The 15,323-nt window shown below is 40.2% G+C and overlaps 1 protein-coding gene across 8 annotated transcripts in view; it reads left to right on the forward strand.

Moving 5' to 3' along the window:
• ARHGAP45 (Rho GTPase activating protein 45) overlaps positions 1-15,323 on the forward strand; it is an 84,699-nt gene that overhangs the window by 10,111 nt on the left and 59,265 nt on the right. For 3 of the 8 annotated variants that reach the window (XM_072111462.1, XM_072111425.1, XM_072111433.1), the window contains exon 2: positions 15,125-15,234. The exons of 4 other annotated variants lie outside the window; for them this stretch is intronic. In XM_072111462.1, the coding sequence (XP_071967563.1) occupies positions 15,200-15,234 (35 nt within the window). In that variant the 5' untranslated portion in view covers positions 15,125-15,199. Of the gene's footprint in view, positions 1-15,121; positions 15,235-15,323 lie in introns of those variants that run through there. One more of the 8 variants, XM_072111482.1, reaches the window with a different exon arrangement.

The following is a 15,323-nucleotide window of genomic DNA, read 5'->3' on the forward strand; positions in this document are numbered from 1 at the left end:
TCATTCTATACTCGGCCGTGCGCCCGTACAGCAGTCACCACCACATATGGGGTATCAGTACACTCGGGAGGAATTGGGCATCAAGCGTTGCAGTGCGTTTCATCATTTAATTTATTCTGAAACTGTCAGTTTGGCCTAAATGAATGTATTTTCCAAAAAAATTCTATAGTTTCTAAATCGCAAGTCCATATTTTTTAACCCATGTGAAACACTTAAAGGGTTAATAGACTTAATAGAAGTTGTTTTACATATGTTGAGGGGTGAATCTTCTATAGTGGGGTAATTTATGGGGTTTTACTATTATTTAGGCCTCTCAAAGTCACTTGAAAGCTGAGTTGTCCCTCAAAATGTGAGTTTTGGCAATTTTCATGAAAATAAGAAAAATCGCACCTAAAGTTCTGCACCTCACAACATCCTAGAAAAATGACCGGAAGCATAAAATATCATCCCAACATAAAGCAGATATTCTGTAAATGTTAATTATCAAACTTTTTGGGTAGTTTTACATCTTGTCTGGAAACCAGAACATTTCAAACTTAGAAAATGAAGAATTTTTACAAACTTTTGCCAAATTTTCACTTTTTTTCAGAACGAAACGCAAAACTTATCACTTAAATTTTATAACTAACATGAAGTACAATGTATCACGAGAAAACATTCTCAAAATCACCCGGATATGTTAAAGCGTTCCGAAGTTATAACCAATTATCGTGAGACAGGGCAGAATATGAAAAATCGAGTCTGGTCATTGAGCTGAAAACTAGTGTCGGTGATAAGGGGTTAAATGCAAGACAACAGGTGCTGGTTAGCGATTGCATGCGTTTCTATAGTAACGCATATGTGATATGCCCATGGCACGCCCCTGTGAGGCTTGATTCTGATTACCTATCTATATATCGATCTTCTATCTCTCTTCTACTGTATCTATCTCTCATATCTATCTATAAATATATAATCTACTTTATATTTATGCATCTATAAATCTAAATTATCTTTCATATTTATCTTCTATCATAAATCTAGCTATCCTCTGTCCATCTCCTATAAAATTCTCCTACAGTTCCATATTAGAGATTGCCTTACCATACTACTGTGTGTAACTTCAAGGTGTTAATATTGTGCAGGGCTAAAGGCCTTTTACTGAATGTGACTGTTCATTAAATAGTTTTATTTTAGTTTTTTAGTTTTAATTAGTTTTGTCTAAAATCTGCCCTGCCTGTATGCCTCCATGTCAAACCGCATCTCATCTTGTAGGTGGCCTGGAGGCTATTAATAGAGCCTTACAATTGTACAGTTTTCCATAATAAACATATTCTTTTACTGTAATATTGTAATTGCTTACGTATATCAAGGTAGATTTTTCACAGACCATTCTGTTTTACAAAATTCTAGTTATTCTGATAATGGGGAGTCAATGACCTATAGTGCATTCATCTGTGTTTCTGCGGTTTGGAAGAAGGAAGCCAGGTCATCAATATTAGATTGGTGGTTGTTCTGCACTTGGAACGCCCCCTTAAAGGACATCTACCACAGGATAAAGAGTTGTAAACCAAGCACAGTGACATACTGCTGAGCGCCCCCTCTGTGAGGATCTGTTCTTCTTTAAGCTTCCTATGCCATGGATCTTAAGAAAAAAAGGCTTTAAATTATGCAAATGAGCCAGAGGGGCTACTGGCTCCATAGGTGTTAATGGAGACTTGAGCCCCTCAGACTCATTTACATAATTTTCGAACCTTTTGATGTAAAAACCAGGGCAGTAGAAGAAAAAAGAAGAAGTGATCGATCCTGCCAGAGGGGGCACACACCAGTATGTCAGTGTGCTTAGTTTACAATCCTTCATCCTGGTGGTAGATCTCCTTTAACAGCTACTTCCAAAAGCTGAGATGCCATAGAAGATGAATTGTAATAAACTGTTCAGCCACTACACAGACAGCAAAGTAGGAGCACAAATTGGCCCATCAATGGAAAGCTCATGAATATTTAGAGAATATCCTGTCGAAATCTGGCCATGGTTTCATCTGTTTATTATATTGCATCATTCTTTGCAGACTTCATCTCCAGTTTTAAATACTATGGTATGTCAGAATAGTAAAAATGTAAGTATGTTTATTCATCCCATATACTTCATACTAATCTGGCTAGTATGTGGCATTACTAGTATTTAATACTGTAGGGTGGCCTTACTTCGCAAAGTCTCCATAAGGAGAGCTTTTACCCAAGGTAATAGATAAAATTAATCATGAATACAATTTCAGTATTGGAGCAATTCTACAACCAGCCTTTTTTCAGTCACCATTCTCGCAGATAAGATACTCTGCGCCCTCCAGTGGTTGGATGGAATGCTAAAGACTCCAGACCCAGACTTTATAATCAGAATTATAAATACCGTAATAATGCTTATTAATTTAGCATTTGTAAGTAAGTTAATTGCTGTCCCCAAAATCATTTTATGTTTTTTTTAGATATTATATGAGTGGATGAACACTGTTAATGGGCTTCCATTAACATAAACCTTTTTAAGTTGATTTTGTTGGAGACTGTGTGACAAACTATTTGATAAATGTATGTGTCTGTCTTCAAACGTTACTTTGATTGTAAAACTAAACCTATAGCACTCTTATGAATTTTCGTGGCGTTAAACATCACTGCCAATACAACTTTAAATGACAAATCAGAATGTAATGTGGTTAACTTTTCCACAGTGACACTTATTGATATGTGCTATCAGCACTATCAAAAGGTTTAAATTACAGTCCTCCTAGAGAGTTTGATTTTATTCAGTTACAGGCAGATCGATATGAGTCAATCAGAAAAATTGCAAAACTAATAATAACTGACAATATTTCCCTGGGAACGATCGAACTAAGAAACATATGAAAAGAGAGAGACCTTGTATACGTAGATCCTCGCAGTAGGACTGACTTAATGTGCCTAGGCATATTGTCCGATTTAACGAAAGAAAATAAAGATACAATTGTATGTGAGACACCTGAGATTACAGAGATATGTGTTACAGAATTCACAGGTGGCAGTTGTTCCACGTCTTGTCCCCCCTTGCCTGCTGGTTTATCTATTGCCATTTTTTTATGAACAAGTCTGTAGAGATGTAAAAACATTCATTTATCCAGCAGCCAACCAAAATTTGGCTTAAAGGGAACCTGTCACCAGGAGACCCATTTTTAGCACTCCCCCAGTCCCCACACAGCAAAGTAGATACACTGTCAAAGTGTTTTTGTATAAAAAATTGGTTTTACAGAAAAAAAGATATGTTATATTGTACCTTTCATTAGCATCTGCTGTGTGACTAGGCAGTTGCCTAATGGGAGGGGCTGGAAAGGAGCAGTCCCCCCCCCCACCCTTGGGAAACATGTGACCTTTTCAAATATATGAATAACTCCCCCTCACTCGGGATTGGCTGTAGAGGAGCAAGGGGCATCGCTAAGCCAAGTGATGGGTGTTTTCATATATTTGAAAAGGTCACATGGAGTAGCTCAATAGGGCTTAACGACAAAAACGATATGGCAGTGCAGACGGTCCCCTACTTAAAAGAACACTCGACTTACATATGACCCCTAATTACAAACGGACCTCTGGATGTTTGTAATTTACTGTACTTTAGCCCTAGGCTACAATAAACAGCTGTAACAGTTATCAGATGTCTCTGTAATTAAGATTTATTGTAAATCCTGATTCAAATGACAACCCAACATTTTTAAAATCCAATTGTCACAGAGACCAAAAAAGTTCTGGCTGAGATTACAATGATAAAATATACAGTTCCAACTTAATTACAAATTCAACTTAAGAACAAACCTACAGACCCTATCTTGTATGTAACCCGGGGACTGCCTGTATTTCAGTATTTCTGTGATTCTATGTGGTTAGTTATGTTATTAGATACGCAAAGTAGAGATTCACAGGGTAGCTGAGGTAGAATGATTCCTGATGTGTTATATATACATAAAAAGCTCCAGGTATAATACAGAAATATGTAAGCAAAAGAGGGTCATATTGTTATATCATAATGTTGTTGTTTGTAATGGTGTTTTTTTTGTGTAAATGTAACTTTCAGATTATTTTAACTTACTGGTTGAATGGTGATGATTCCACCACTTGACTCCGCTGCCTAGGGAGGTAGTTGTCTTCTCCCACTCAGCTTATCAAGTCATGTGATGTCACCCCCCCCCCAGTCACATGACACTGTGCAACTAGTGACGTCAGTACACAGGTATTTAATCTTTTAGCCCTGGTGGCGTCTTATGTACAGCTGGATAAAGCTCAGGAGTGCGCAAAACGGTCCGTTGCCAGCCCCGTGTGCCTTGCTTTACCTCCCTGTCCTTTGGCTGGTGTAGTTGGATGTTTTTCCTTTTCAAGTTGGATGTTTTTCCTTTTCAAGCTGGGCATAACGCAATTTCTTACCATTTACCTGGTGACTTAAATTGTTCCTGCCATTTGGACACTGTTAAAACATGTGGTAGTGCCGATTTACTATTGAGCCAGATCCATATATCTGTTTCTTCTTTCTTTTTACCTTATCTGGTATTATTATTATTTATTATTTATAGAGCATGTCAACATGTAAAAATAACAAGATATTAACCCCTTGTTGACAAAGCCAGTTTTCACCTTTTTTGTCCCAGCCGTATTTTCAGTATCTGACGTGTCCCGATTATTGGTTAGAAATTAGGAACGCTTTAACATATCCTGGTGATCTTAAGACGGTTTTGTTGTGACACATTGGTGCAGATTTACTTAACCTGGGCCATTCGCGATCCAGCGGCGCTTTCTCTGCGGTGGATTCGGGTCTTCCGGCAGTTCCTCCGACGTCCACCAGGTGCTGTGCTGAAGTCCGCCGAGGTCCGCCAGAGTGCACGATCCATTGCCGGGTGAAGGTAAGTGCGTGTCCAGCGACACTTCTAGTTCTAGTCTTCGCTGGAACTCCAGCAGGGACTATAGTGGGTGTGGAAGGCCTGGAGTTCTGGCTCACTTTCTGCCCATTCTACACCCCGACACGCACATAGTGGCGTGCGGTTTGTAGAGACTTAAAAATTGTCAGGGACGGGGAGATCCATACGTTTTCACAGGCAGAAAGCTGATGGAGAAGCCATAATAAATCTGGGCGATTGTACTTCTGGTCACTTGAACAATCTGTGTAATATCTTTTGTGTTTAGCTATGAAAAAAATGGAGATTTTGTGTTGTTTATTATTGTTATTTTTTTATTCCAATATATAGTTACTTATGGTTAAAAGGGTGATTTTTGTTATTTATTTATGTTTAAATACTTTATTTACATTTTTTTTTTTTTACTGTTCCACTGGGGGACTTACGCTTGGGATTCTATGAACCCCATTCTGGCAAAATATACAAATAAGTTTTCCAGAGTGGGATAAAGAAAGCCATGCCTCTTTTAGCTCATGATGTGGGATTACCAAACCAGTATATCTATTCCTGAAAAAACTGATTCACAAATGTAGACAGCAGTTTCGACCTGATTGGGTCTCTTCAGTACAGTGTAGGGAACTGTTTTGGCGGTTTTAATCCCCCACCATTAGGCTGCCTGAAGGTCACGCTTGATGTCAAGGGAGCTGCCTGACAAAAGAGCTAAAAGAGGCGTGGTTTTCTTTATCCCATCCCATCCTGAAAAACTTATTTGAATATTTTCCCAGAATCCCCTAGTGGAGCATCAATGGCTATATGTTTACAAACACCTACAAGGTGGCCTTAAGGAGAGCTCTTACTTCCCAACCATGATCCCTCTTCCAATACATTGCAGTTTTGAGCAGGGCCTAATGGTCTTTTATACACAGAAGTGATGGAGGTCTTGTTCAGACCTCCGGCTGATATGGCAACCCCTGCCCCCCCCTCCCCCCACCCCCTCTATGATTCAGTTGGTTCCTGCTGATCACCAATATATGGCTGCAATGTTCAGCTCTACAAAACAGTGGTGAAACTTTGTAGAGGGGAAATTAATTGATAGATTCTTATAGTAGAAAAGATGAAGGAAACTCTGAAGAGACTTCTCCTATTATTTGGCAGGCGCTGTTTGCCTTTGATACAGGAAATGCTGTGGTCATTAAGTTTTTGGGGTTTTGTTTTTTCGATAATCCTGTGTTTTAGTTTGTAATAAATGCTGGTTTTCACTTGCTGTCTTGTGATACGTAGAAACACTTGAATAATAATCCATACATCTGATGCATCATCAAATGTGAATGTTAGGGAAATCCTTGCATATACTATACAGGCAGTCCACGGGTTACATACAAGATAGGTTCTGTAGGTTTGTTCTTAAGTTGAGTTTGTATGTAAGTCGGAACCCTATACTTTATTATTGAAACCCCAGTAAAAAAATTTTTGGTCTCTGTGACAGTTGGATTTTAAAAATGTTGGATTGTCATAAGAACCAGGATTAACAATAAATCTTCATTACAGACACTGATGATAACTGTTAAAGCTGATTATTGTAGCCTGGGACTAAAGTACAGTAAATAACCAAAATCCAGAGGTCCGTTTTTAACTAGGGCTCATATGTAAGTCACGTGTTCTTAACTAGGGGACTGCCTGTATAGTATTCTAGGAATAATTTCCTTTTTTTTTACCAGACCTGCTATGGTACGGTGTTGCCATATGGAGAGTTGATGTACTGTTTAATAATAATAATAATAATAATTCTTTATTTATATAGCGCAGTTTAAAGTGTGACTATGATATCATATAATTTTCTTCTTTCAGACACCACAACAAACGTACAGGGCTTTTCCTGTTCTTGAAGCCTCACAGTCTTTAGTTCCGGTTACTGCACACATGTTTTTGCAAACAGTGTTACAGCACAGTTATTGTACATGTAAATAGTGCTGTGTTAGTCTGACACTAATAATCTGTTATTTAAAATCATCCACTAAATTTCCATTCCAGTGCACATGATATATTCTAGAATTATTCAACTGAACCTGTCACCAGCTTTTACCCTACTAACTAGCAGCACCTTCAGGTAGGGTATGAAATGTCCTTTGTAGAATTCCCCCTTTTCTGTGAAATCTTACCCTTTTACCTATAAAAAAAAATCCAATGAAAATGAGCAGAGATGAGTCATATATTAGTCAAGTTTAGAGGCTGAATGGGAAACACAGCAACAAAACACAGTAAGGCCCTGTACATGAACATGCTTGGTTCATAGAAATGGGACCATATGCTAGTCAAAACCACGGCCCGAGTACAGTGAAGTGGGCGGCAGTCCAAGAATCATAGTAAAATATGATGCAAGGAGTCCCTGTCTACTGGTGTAATAGCAGCACCAACACTGTTATAGTTCACATTGGACACCATTAGTCATTATACCCCAAAGTAAATAAAACAAACAAACTATTGCTTCTACCATTAACCTGAAGCATAATATAATAAATCAGGGGAACTTATTAATTGATCAAGGCACTGTGACTGTGGTCATTTTCTTATATTTGTTATCCATTGTCTCCGTCCTTTTGAAATCAACTTTTAAAATTATGCTATTGAGCCAGACGGGCTCTGGGGAGTATTACCAGAACCCCTCTGTGCTGTAATTTCACAGACTGCAGCTAGTTACCCTATGAAGGAGCACTTCCCCTTCCCACTGTGTGGGATTATTCGCATACATTGTGAAACAAATGACTCGTATGGCTACTATCAATGGATATATAAAGCACAAGAAAAACTGTGATAATCAATTAAAAAAAAATTAACTGACACCCTTCTATTAACTAAAAATTGTGCCCCTCAAATTTATACTCTTGTCTGGTATCCAGCGATATCTATTGCAAGTTATGGGGGCATGGCTTCTTTGTGCTGAATCCAGCAGCTACTTCCTGTGTCCTCTCAGCATTCAGCAATAATGTCATGTGACCAGGGTAACATCATCTAAGCCTCCTAACATTCACAAACTGTACCACATGTATGTATCTGATCACATGAACTCACAGCATGCCTGCATGGCCTTCATTCACCTCCTCATTCACCGTAGATGCACCATGTTTCTGTACCCTTCTTCTCTCTCTAAACTAAAAAAATTTGCCCTGCTGAAACTAAAACAGTCCCATCTTCCCTAAAATAGCCCTTAGTTTATCATCCCGACGAGCCCTGTCATGGTCTGTGCAGTTTTGAGGCAATTTAAGCAACAGGAAAAACCTAAAAATTTGCGCCCCTCCTCTCCACCATGTAATAAAACTAAAGCTACAACTCAGCTGCTGCAGAACATAATACACACCTCAGCTACTGCAGAACATAACCTCAAAATACCCATTATTGCTACAGTAGAACATCATAAATCATACTTCAGCTGCTGCAATACATCATAATAACACTGGTGCATGCAGGCAGACACAGATACATGTCATCACCAGCAAATCCTGGTATCATACAGAGCACTGTTCTCCTCCTCCACCTCTTTGTCCCAAATTCTGAACCGCCAGATTTCAGCTATGTCTGCAGCTCCAAGTGAAGAGGTGTGTCACAATCTCAGGGGAATAGTCCCTTAGGACTAAAGTCTTGTGGACTCCCTGGACCACCGCGGGAGATAAAGATGCCATCCGCAACCCGGGAGCGGAGTCTAAGTGGACTCCTGGTCTTCGCCAGAGCCAGCCGCAAAGCAGGATGGACTTGCTGCGACGGGGAGCCACCAGGTCGCTCCACAGGTGCGACTAAGCCCGCGGTGGCAGCCAAGGTAGGGACACGGGGCAGGCAGGACCACGGGAAGACAGGACCAAAGGACCTCAGATGGCAGGACCTCGGATGGCAGGACCACAGGACCTAGTATCATAGTATATAAGGCTGGAAAAAGGCACAAGTCCAACCTTTAAGAATTAAATAAATGTTTTATCCCCATAACCCGTGATATTTTTCTCTCCAGAAAGGCATCCAGGCCTTTCTTGAACATGTACATAGAGTCCGCCATAACAACTTCCTGCGGCAGAGAGTTCCACAGTCTCGCTGCTCTTACAGTAAAGAACCTTTGTCAATGTTGATGGTAGAATCGCCTCTCCTCTAGGCGTAGAGGATGCCCCCTTGTCCTGGTCACAGGCCTAGGTATAAAAAGATCTTTGGAGAGATCCTTGTACTGTCCGTTCAGGTATTTGTACATTGTAATGAGGTCTCCCCTCCCCTCCTCCTCCCAAATTTTTTAATCTGTCAGTGTATTCTAGTCCCGCCATTCCCCTAATAATCCTGGTTGCTCTCCTCTGCACCCGTTCCAGCTCTACTATATCCTTTTTATACACTGGTGCCCAAAACTGTACACAATATTCCATGTGTGGTCTAACCAGGGATTTGTATAAGGGCAAAACTATGTCTTTATCATGAGAATCTATTCCTCTCTTGATACATCCCATAATTTTATTTGCTTTAGCAGCAGCCGCCTTGCTCTGGTACCATCCACCAATACAGCCAAGTCCTTTTCAGTTCCAGTTTTACCAAGTAATTGATTGTTTAGAACATCATTATACTTTTTGTTTCCATGGACCAAGTGCATAACTTTACATTTATCTACGTTAAACCTCATCAACCATTTCTCTGCCCACTCCTCAAGCTTCCACAAATCCCTCTGTAATGCTAAACTATCGACCTCAGTATTTATTACTTTACACAGCTTAGTATCATCTGCAAATATTGAAACTTGACTGTGTAAACCCACTACAAGGTCATTAACAAAAATATTAAAAAGAAGTGGCCCCAATACTGACCCCTGTGGCACTCCACTGTTAAGGTCAACCCAATCTGATAATGTGCCATTAATGATGACCCTCTGCTTTCTATCACTAAGCCAATTACTTACCCAAATACACAGACTTTCCCCTATTTCCAGCAGTCTCATTTTATATACCAACCTTTTATGTGCCACAGTGTCAAATGCCTTTGAAAAGTCCAGATATACAACATCCACAGCGTCCCCCAGATCCAGTCTTGAACTTACCTCCTGGTAGAAACCAATCAGATTAGTCTGACAGGACCGATCTCTCATAAACCCATGCTGACGCTGGGTTATAAGGTTGTGCACAGTGAGATACTCCGGGATAGAATCTCTAACAAACCCCTCAAATATTTTCCCCACCACAGAAGTTATACTCACGGGTCTGTAGTTTCCAGGATCGCTTTTTGATCCTTTTTTGTATATTGGTACCACATTTGCTATGCGCCAGTCCTGTGGAACATAACCAGTCCTCAGTGAATCTTCAAATATTAAAAATAACGGTACATAGTTCATGCAGAACCCGGGGGTGTATGCCATCTGGCCCGGTTGATTTATCTATCTTAGTGGTTGCGAGGCGGCGCCATACCTCTTCCTGGGTTAAACTGTTGACATTCCAAAGAGAATTTACATTATTCCTCATTGTGTCTTCCACCAGGGGATTTTCCTGGGTAAAGACAGTTGAGAAGGCGACATTCAGTAGATTGGCCCTTTCCTCATCTCCTTCCACCATGACCCCCATGTTATTTCTAAGGGGACCCACACTCTCTGTTTTTAGTTTCTTATCATTTATATTATATATATTGGGATTATTTTTGCTCTCCCTAGCAATAATTCGCGCAGTCTCTATTTTTGCGGCCTTTATCTGCTTTTTACATGATTTATTTTTCTCTCTATAATCCTGTAATGCCTCATTGCTACCTTCACGTTTTAGCACCTTAAACGCCTTATCTTTCTCGCTTATTGCTTTCCTTACAAGAATAGTTAGCCACATTGACTTTTTCTTGTTCCTCTGATGATTTTTCCCATAAGGTATGTGTTTCTCACAGGACTTTTTCAGAATATATGAGAAAAAGTCCCACTTTTTTTTTGGGGGGGGGGGGGGTTGTCTTTGAGAACATTATCCCAGTCTATGCCTTTAAGGTCTTCCCTTAGTTGCTGAAAATTCACCCTGCTGAAGTTAAGAGTGTTGGTTGCCCCTTCCCTAACGCTCTTAGTAAAGTGTAATACAAAATCAATGATATTATGATCACTATTACCCAGGTTCCCCCCAACCTGTAGTTTTGATACCCTATCAGGTCTGTTGGTAAGGATAAGGTCCAGCAGTGCCCCCCTCTTGTTGGCACTGTGTGATCATGCAATTGGGGGCCCATTGTCTCATATGTGAACAGAGAAGCTGGTCACACATGCACTGTTTCTCTATTCACCTCTTTGGTGCTGCTGAATATAACGGAGCACCAGTGTTGTGGTGAGACGTCATCTTAGTGCGGTAATGTGCATTGATGGCAGTTACACATCATTGCTATGGTAACAGACCAGGGCAGTCTGTTAGATCATCACTAGGAGCAGAGGATAAGAGGAAAGAAGAGTGACTGAGAACTAAGGATCATGGGACTTGTATTTAATGCCCAAACTGAAAGCTGCCACATTTGAGCTAAGCATTAAAAAAAACTGACATATATAGAATGGACAACTGCCTGTTTCAACAGCAGTTTGCTCTGTATCTTATCTTGCCCCTGTCAGGCTTCTCCAGATCTAAGCCCCGTTGGCCTTCTCTCTAGATACCGCTGTACTGAATATTGGTAGAGCTTTTGGCAGAGCCCTATAGGCTAATATATTATATACTCACCACTTTATTAGGTACACCTGTCCAACTGCTCGTTAACACATAATTTCTAATCAGCCAATCACATGGCGGCAACTCAGTGCATTTAGGCATGTAGACATGGTCAAGACAATCTCCTGCAGTTCAAACCGAGCATCAGTATGGGGAAGAAAGGTGATTTGAGTGCCTTTGAACGTGGCATGGTTGTTGGTGCCAGAAGGGCTGGTATGAGTATTTCAGAAACTGCTGATCTACTGGGATTTTCACACACAACCATCTCTAGGGTTTACAGAGAATGGTCCGAAAAAGAAAAAACATCCAGTGAGCGGCAGTTCTGTGGGCGGAAATGCCTTGTTGATGCCAGAGGTCAGAGCAGAATGGGCAGACTGTTTCGAGCTGATAGAAAGGCAACAGTGACTCAAATCGCCACCCGTTACAACCAAGGTAGGCAGAAGAGCATCTCTGAAGGCACAATACGTCGAACTTTGAGGCAGATGGGCTACAGCAGCAGAAGACCACACCGAGTGCCACTCCTTTCAGCTAAGAACAGGAAACTGAGGCTACAATTTGCACAAGCTCATCGAAATTGGACAGTAGAAGATTGGAAAAACGTTGCCTGGTCTGATGAGTCTCGATTTCTGATTGCGACATTCGGATGGTAGGGTCAGAATTTGCCGTCAACAACATGAAAGCATGGATCCATCCTGCCTTGTATCAACGGTTCAGGCTGGTGGTGGTGGTGTCATGGTGTGGGGAATATTTTCTTGGCACTCTTTGGGCCCCTTGGTACCAATTGAGCATCGTTGCAACACCACAGCCTACCTGAGTATTGTTGCTGACCATGTCCATCCCTTTATGACCACAATGTACCCAACATCTGATGGCTACTTTCAGCAGGATAATGCGCCATGTCATAAAGCTGGAATCATCTCAGACTGGTTCCCTGAACATGACAATGAGTTCGCTGTACTCAAATGGCCTCCACAGTCACCAGATCTCAATCCAATAGAGCATCTTTGGGATGTGGTGGAACGGGAGATTCGCATCATGGATGTGCAGCCAACAAATCTGCGGCAACTGTGTGATGCCATCATGTCAATATGGACCAAAATCTCTGAGGAATGCTTCCAGCACCTTGTTGAATCTATGCCACAAAGAATTGAGGTAGTTCTGAAGGCAAAAGGGGGTCCAACCCGTTACTAGCATGGTGTACCTAATAAAGTGGCCGGTGAGTGTATATATATATATATGTATATATATATATATATTTATACTTATCCAGTCTAATCCTGCATTTTTAATATATGCACCAGTGTTCTCAAATAAGAGAAGATGGTATAGCATAAACAGGAAATTGACAACACCATAAAATTTATGTATATCTGAATTTCCCTGGCATGTTGGGAGAATAGGAATATAATGTATTATACATAATATAAAATTTATTATATGTGTCTACATAATCTCCTTAAATTTAAAGTTGTTTAAAACCATTGTTCTAGGGAGGGATTTTAACATAATGTATAGGCTCGCTCTTCGATCTTTAAATGGTGAAACCCTATAGGCCCATTATTACTGAGCCAGATTTTTTTTTAATTATTATTTTTATAAATTTTTGTGATTTTTTTTTTTCATATGAAAAAACTTGAAAATGTCAGAACTCGCAAATTGTACTGATGGATCAGGTTTTAGTATTCTTTCTGGAAAACCGCACCCAGAGCTGCCTGTGATTGACAGCTCCATTTCTGATCCTGGGAAAGCTGGGTGTGTCTATGTAATTGTTTTGCCTGCAACTGCGGTTTCAGTGATGGACGGCTGAGCTAGTCAGTGCTAGAGGTAGTGTCCATTACTGCTTTATATTCTGCCCAGCCATTCATCTGGTGCTGGTTATTGCAGTCTATCTGTGTATCTAGTGCTCTTGCGTTTTTTTGCTATTCTGTGTATTGACTTCTGCTTTGCCTCCTGAGCATTCTACTTGCTATACGACTCTTTACCTTTGCCGCCATCTTGGTTTTGACCCGGTTTGTTTGACTCCACTTGGCTGTCTATATCTGTTGTTTGGCCCTCAGTACTGTTTAACTCCTAGTGTTACCCCACCTTCCTGTCTGTCTAGTGTCGGTTTCTGTTACCAGTGTGAACACTGACCTATATCTGTATTCTGGTTACCTGTCCGCTCCACCATCCAGCAGCTGCCAGACGAAGTAGGTTTTCCTGTCACTTTGTAGGGTCACTCAGGGACCGTCAGTTAGGTTCCTGATAGTGGGTTCGCCCTTATCAGGGCGGTTTATCTGCTTTAGGCCGGGCCTTAGCCTGCAGGGACTCCACAGGGTGAGTTCGCCACCAACTATCTAGTCTTACAGCTAGCACCAAGCCTGGTTGTGGTTGCGCGGTTGCTGGACAGGTACTGACATGAGCATAATAAAAAGTAATTGTCTAACATGTTTTATTCACAATAATAGCTTTAGTTTCAACAGATTTTATTGAAAGATTTAGCAAAGTGAAAGCAGGGTAACCAAAGAGCCCTAACAGGGTACAGATAGAAAATAAAAAAGCTTGAGATATTACGCGTGCCTAGACACTAAAGTAGACAGATGTTTAAATCCAAGATAAAGCACAGTTTGCTAGCTAATCCCTTAAAAAGGAAATTATTTTATAATAACTAAAAGATGGACAAAAAGATAAAGACAAGGGAGGAAAGACAAAGGGGAAGGGACAATGGGGAGGTGCTTTGGGTCCAGCCCAGATCAGGACAACATGTACAGGGGCATGACAACTTTAGATCTGGGCCCCCATATACCTAAACATCTGCTGATGCACCCCAGACTGTGCATTACAGTGCATTGAAGATTTTATGCTGTTTACCACTGTCTACCACCTCCCTCACTGATGAAATGTCTAACAACCTCGCCTCATTCATTTGCAGCCTCCCCTCTCTAATTAAATGCTATATGTTCTCCATTAATTAACTTAATATGCAGCATTTTCCCCTCACTAATTAAAGTGATTTTCTCATCTTGGCATTCACATTTAATTCAACTCTCATATACCGTACATACATTTCTTCAATTTCATGTTACTAAAAATATACTTGTGTGAAGATAATTTCCTATAAATGTAGCCATAGCCAAATGTAGCCATATTGTCCCTTAGAAACAATATCACCACTGCTGGAGAGATTTCACAAAGAATCAAATTGTTTTTATATATGAAACAGCCGTGAGTTGCTTCAATAGTTGTTCTGGGGTAATGAACGCTGAATCAAGGTGGTCAGGCCTCTGTAATGCTAAACTATCATTATTAATTACTTATAGAGCTTAGTATCATCTGCAAATGTTGAAACTCTACTGTGTAAACCCTTTATGAGGTCATTAATAAAAAATATTGAAAATAAGGGGTCCCTATTGACACAAAACATTTGATATTATTCTGATCTGTTAGCAAATTTCCTGATTCATTTTTCTGTTTATAACGACAATGACTAAAACATTGCGAAACGTGTAAGCTCCTTTTTTTTTCTTTGACATGCCAAAAAGTTTTTAATGGACTCTTAATAAAGCCTAGTTTTGAAAGACTTATTTTCCACAGGGATTTACCATTTATCGGCTACTGGATGAACCATTTGTTCATATACTTCTGATTCTGACACAGCGCATCCTGTGTATGGATATCCCTTCATTTTCTGGCTTAAAGGAAACGTGAGCTGAACCATACATTTTTTTCTATTGAATATAATATTACGACTTGGAAGTACTTCTAACAATATTAAATGAACCTGTTATTTTAA

This window comes from Engystomops pustulosus, chromosome 1, assembly GCF_040894005.1.
Source record: "Engystomops pustulosus chromosome 1, aEngPut4.maternal, whole genome shotgun sequence".
Taxonomy (NCBI): Eukaryota; Metazoa; Chordata; class Amphibia; order Anura; family Leptodactylidae; genus Engystomops; species Engystomops pustulosus.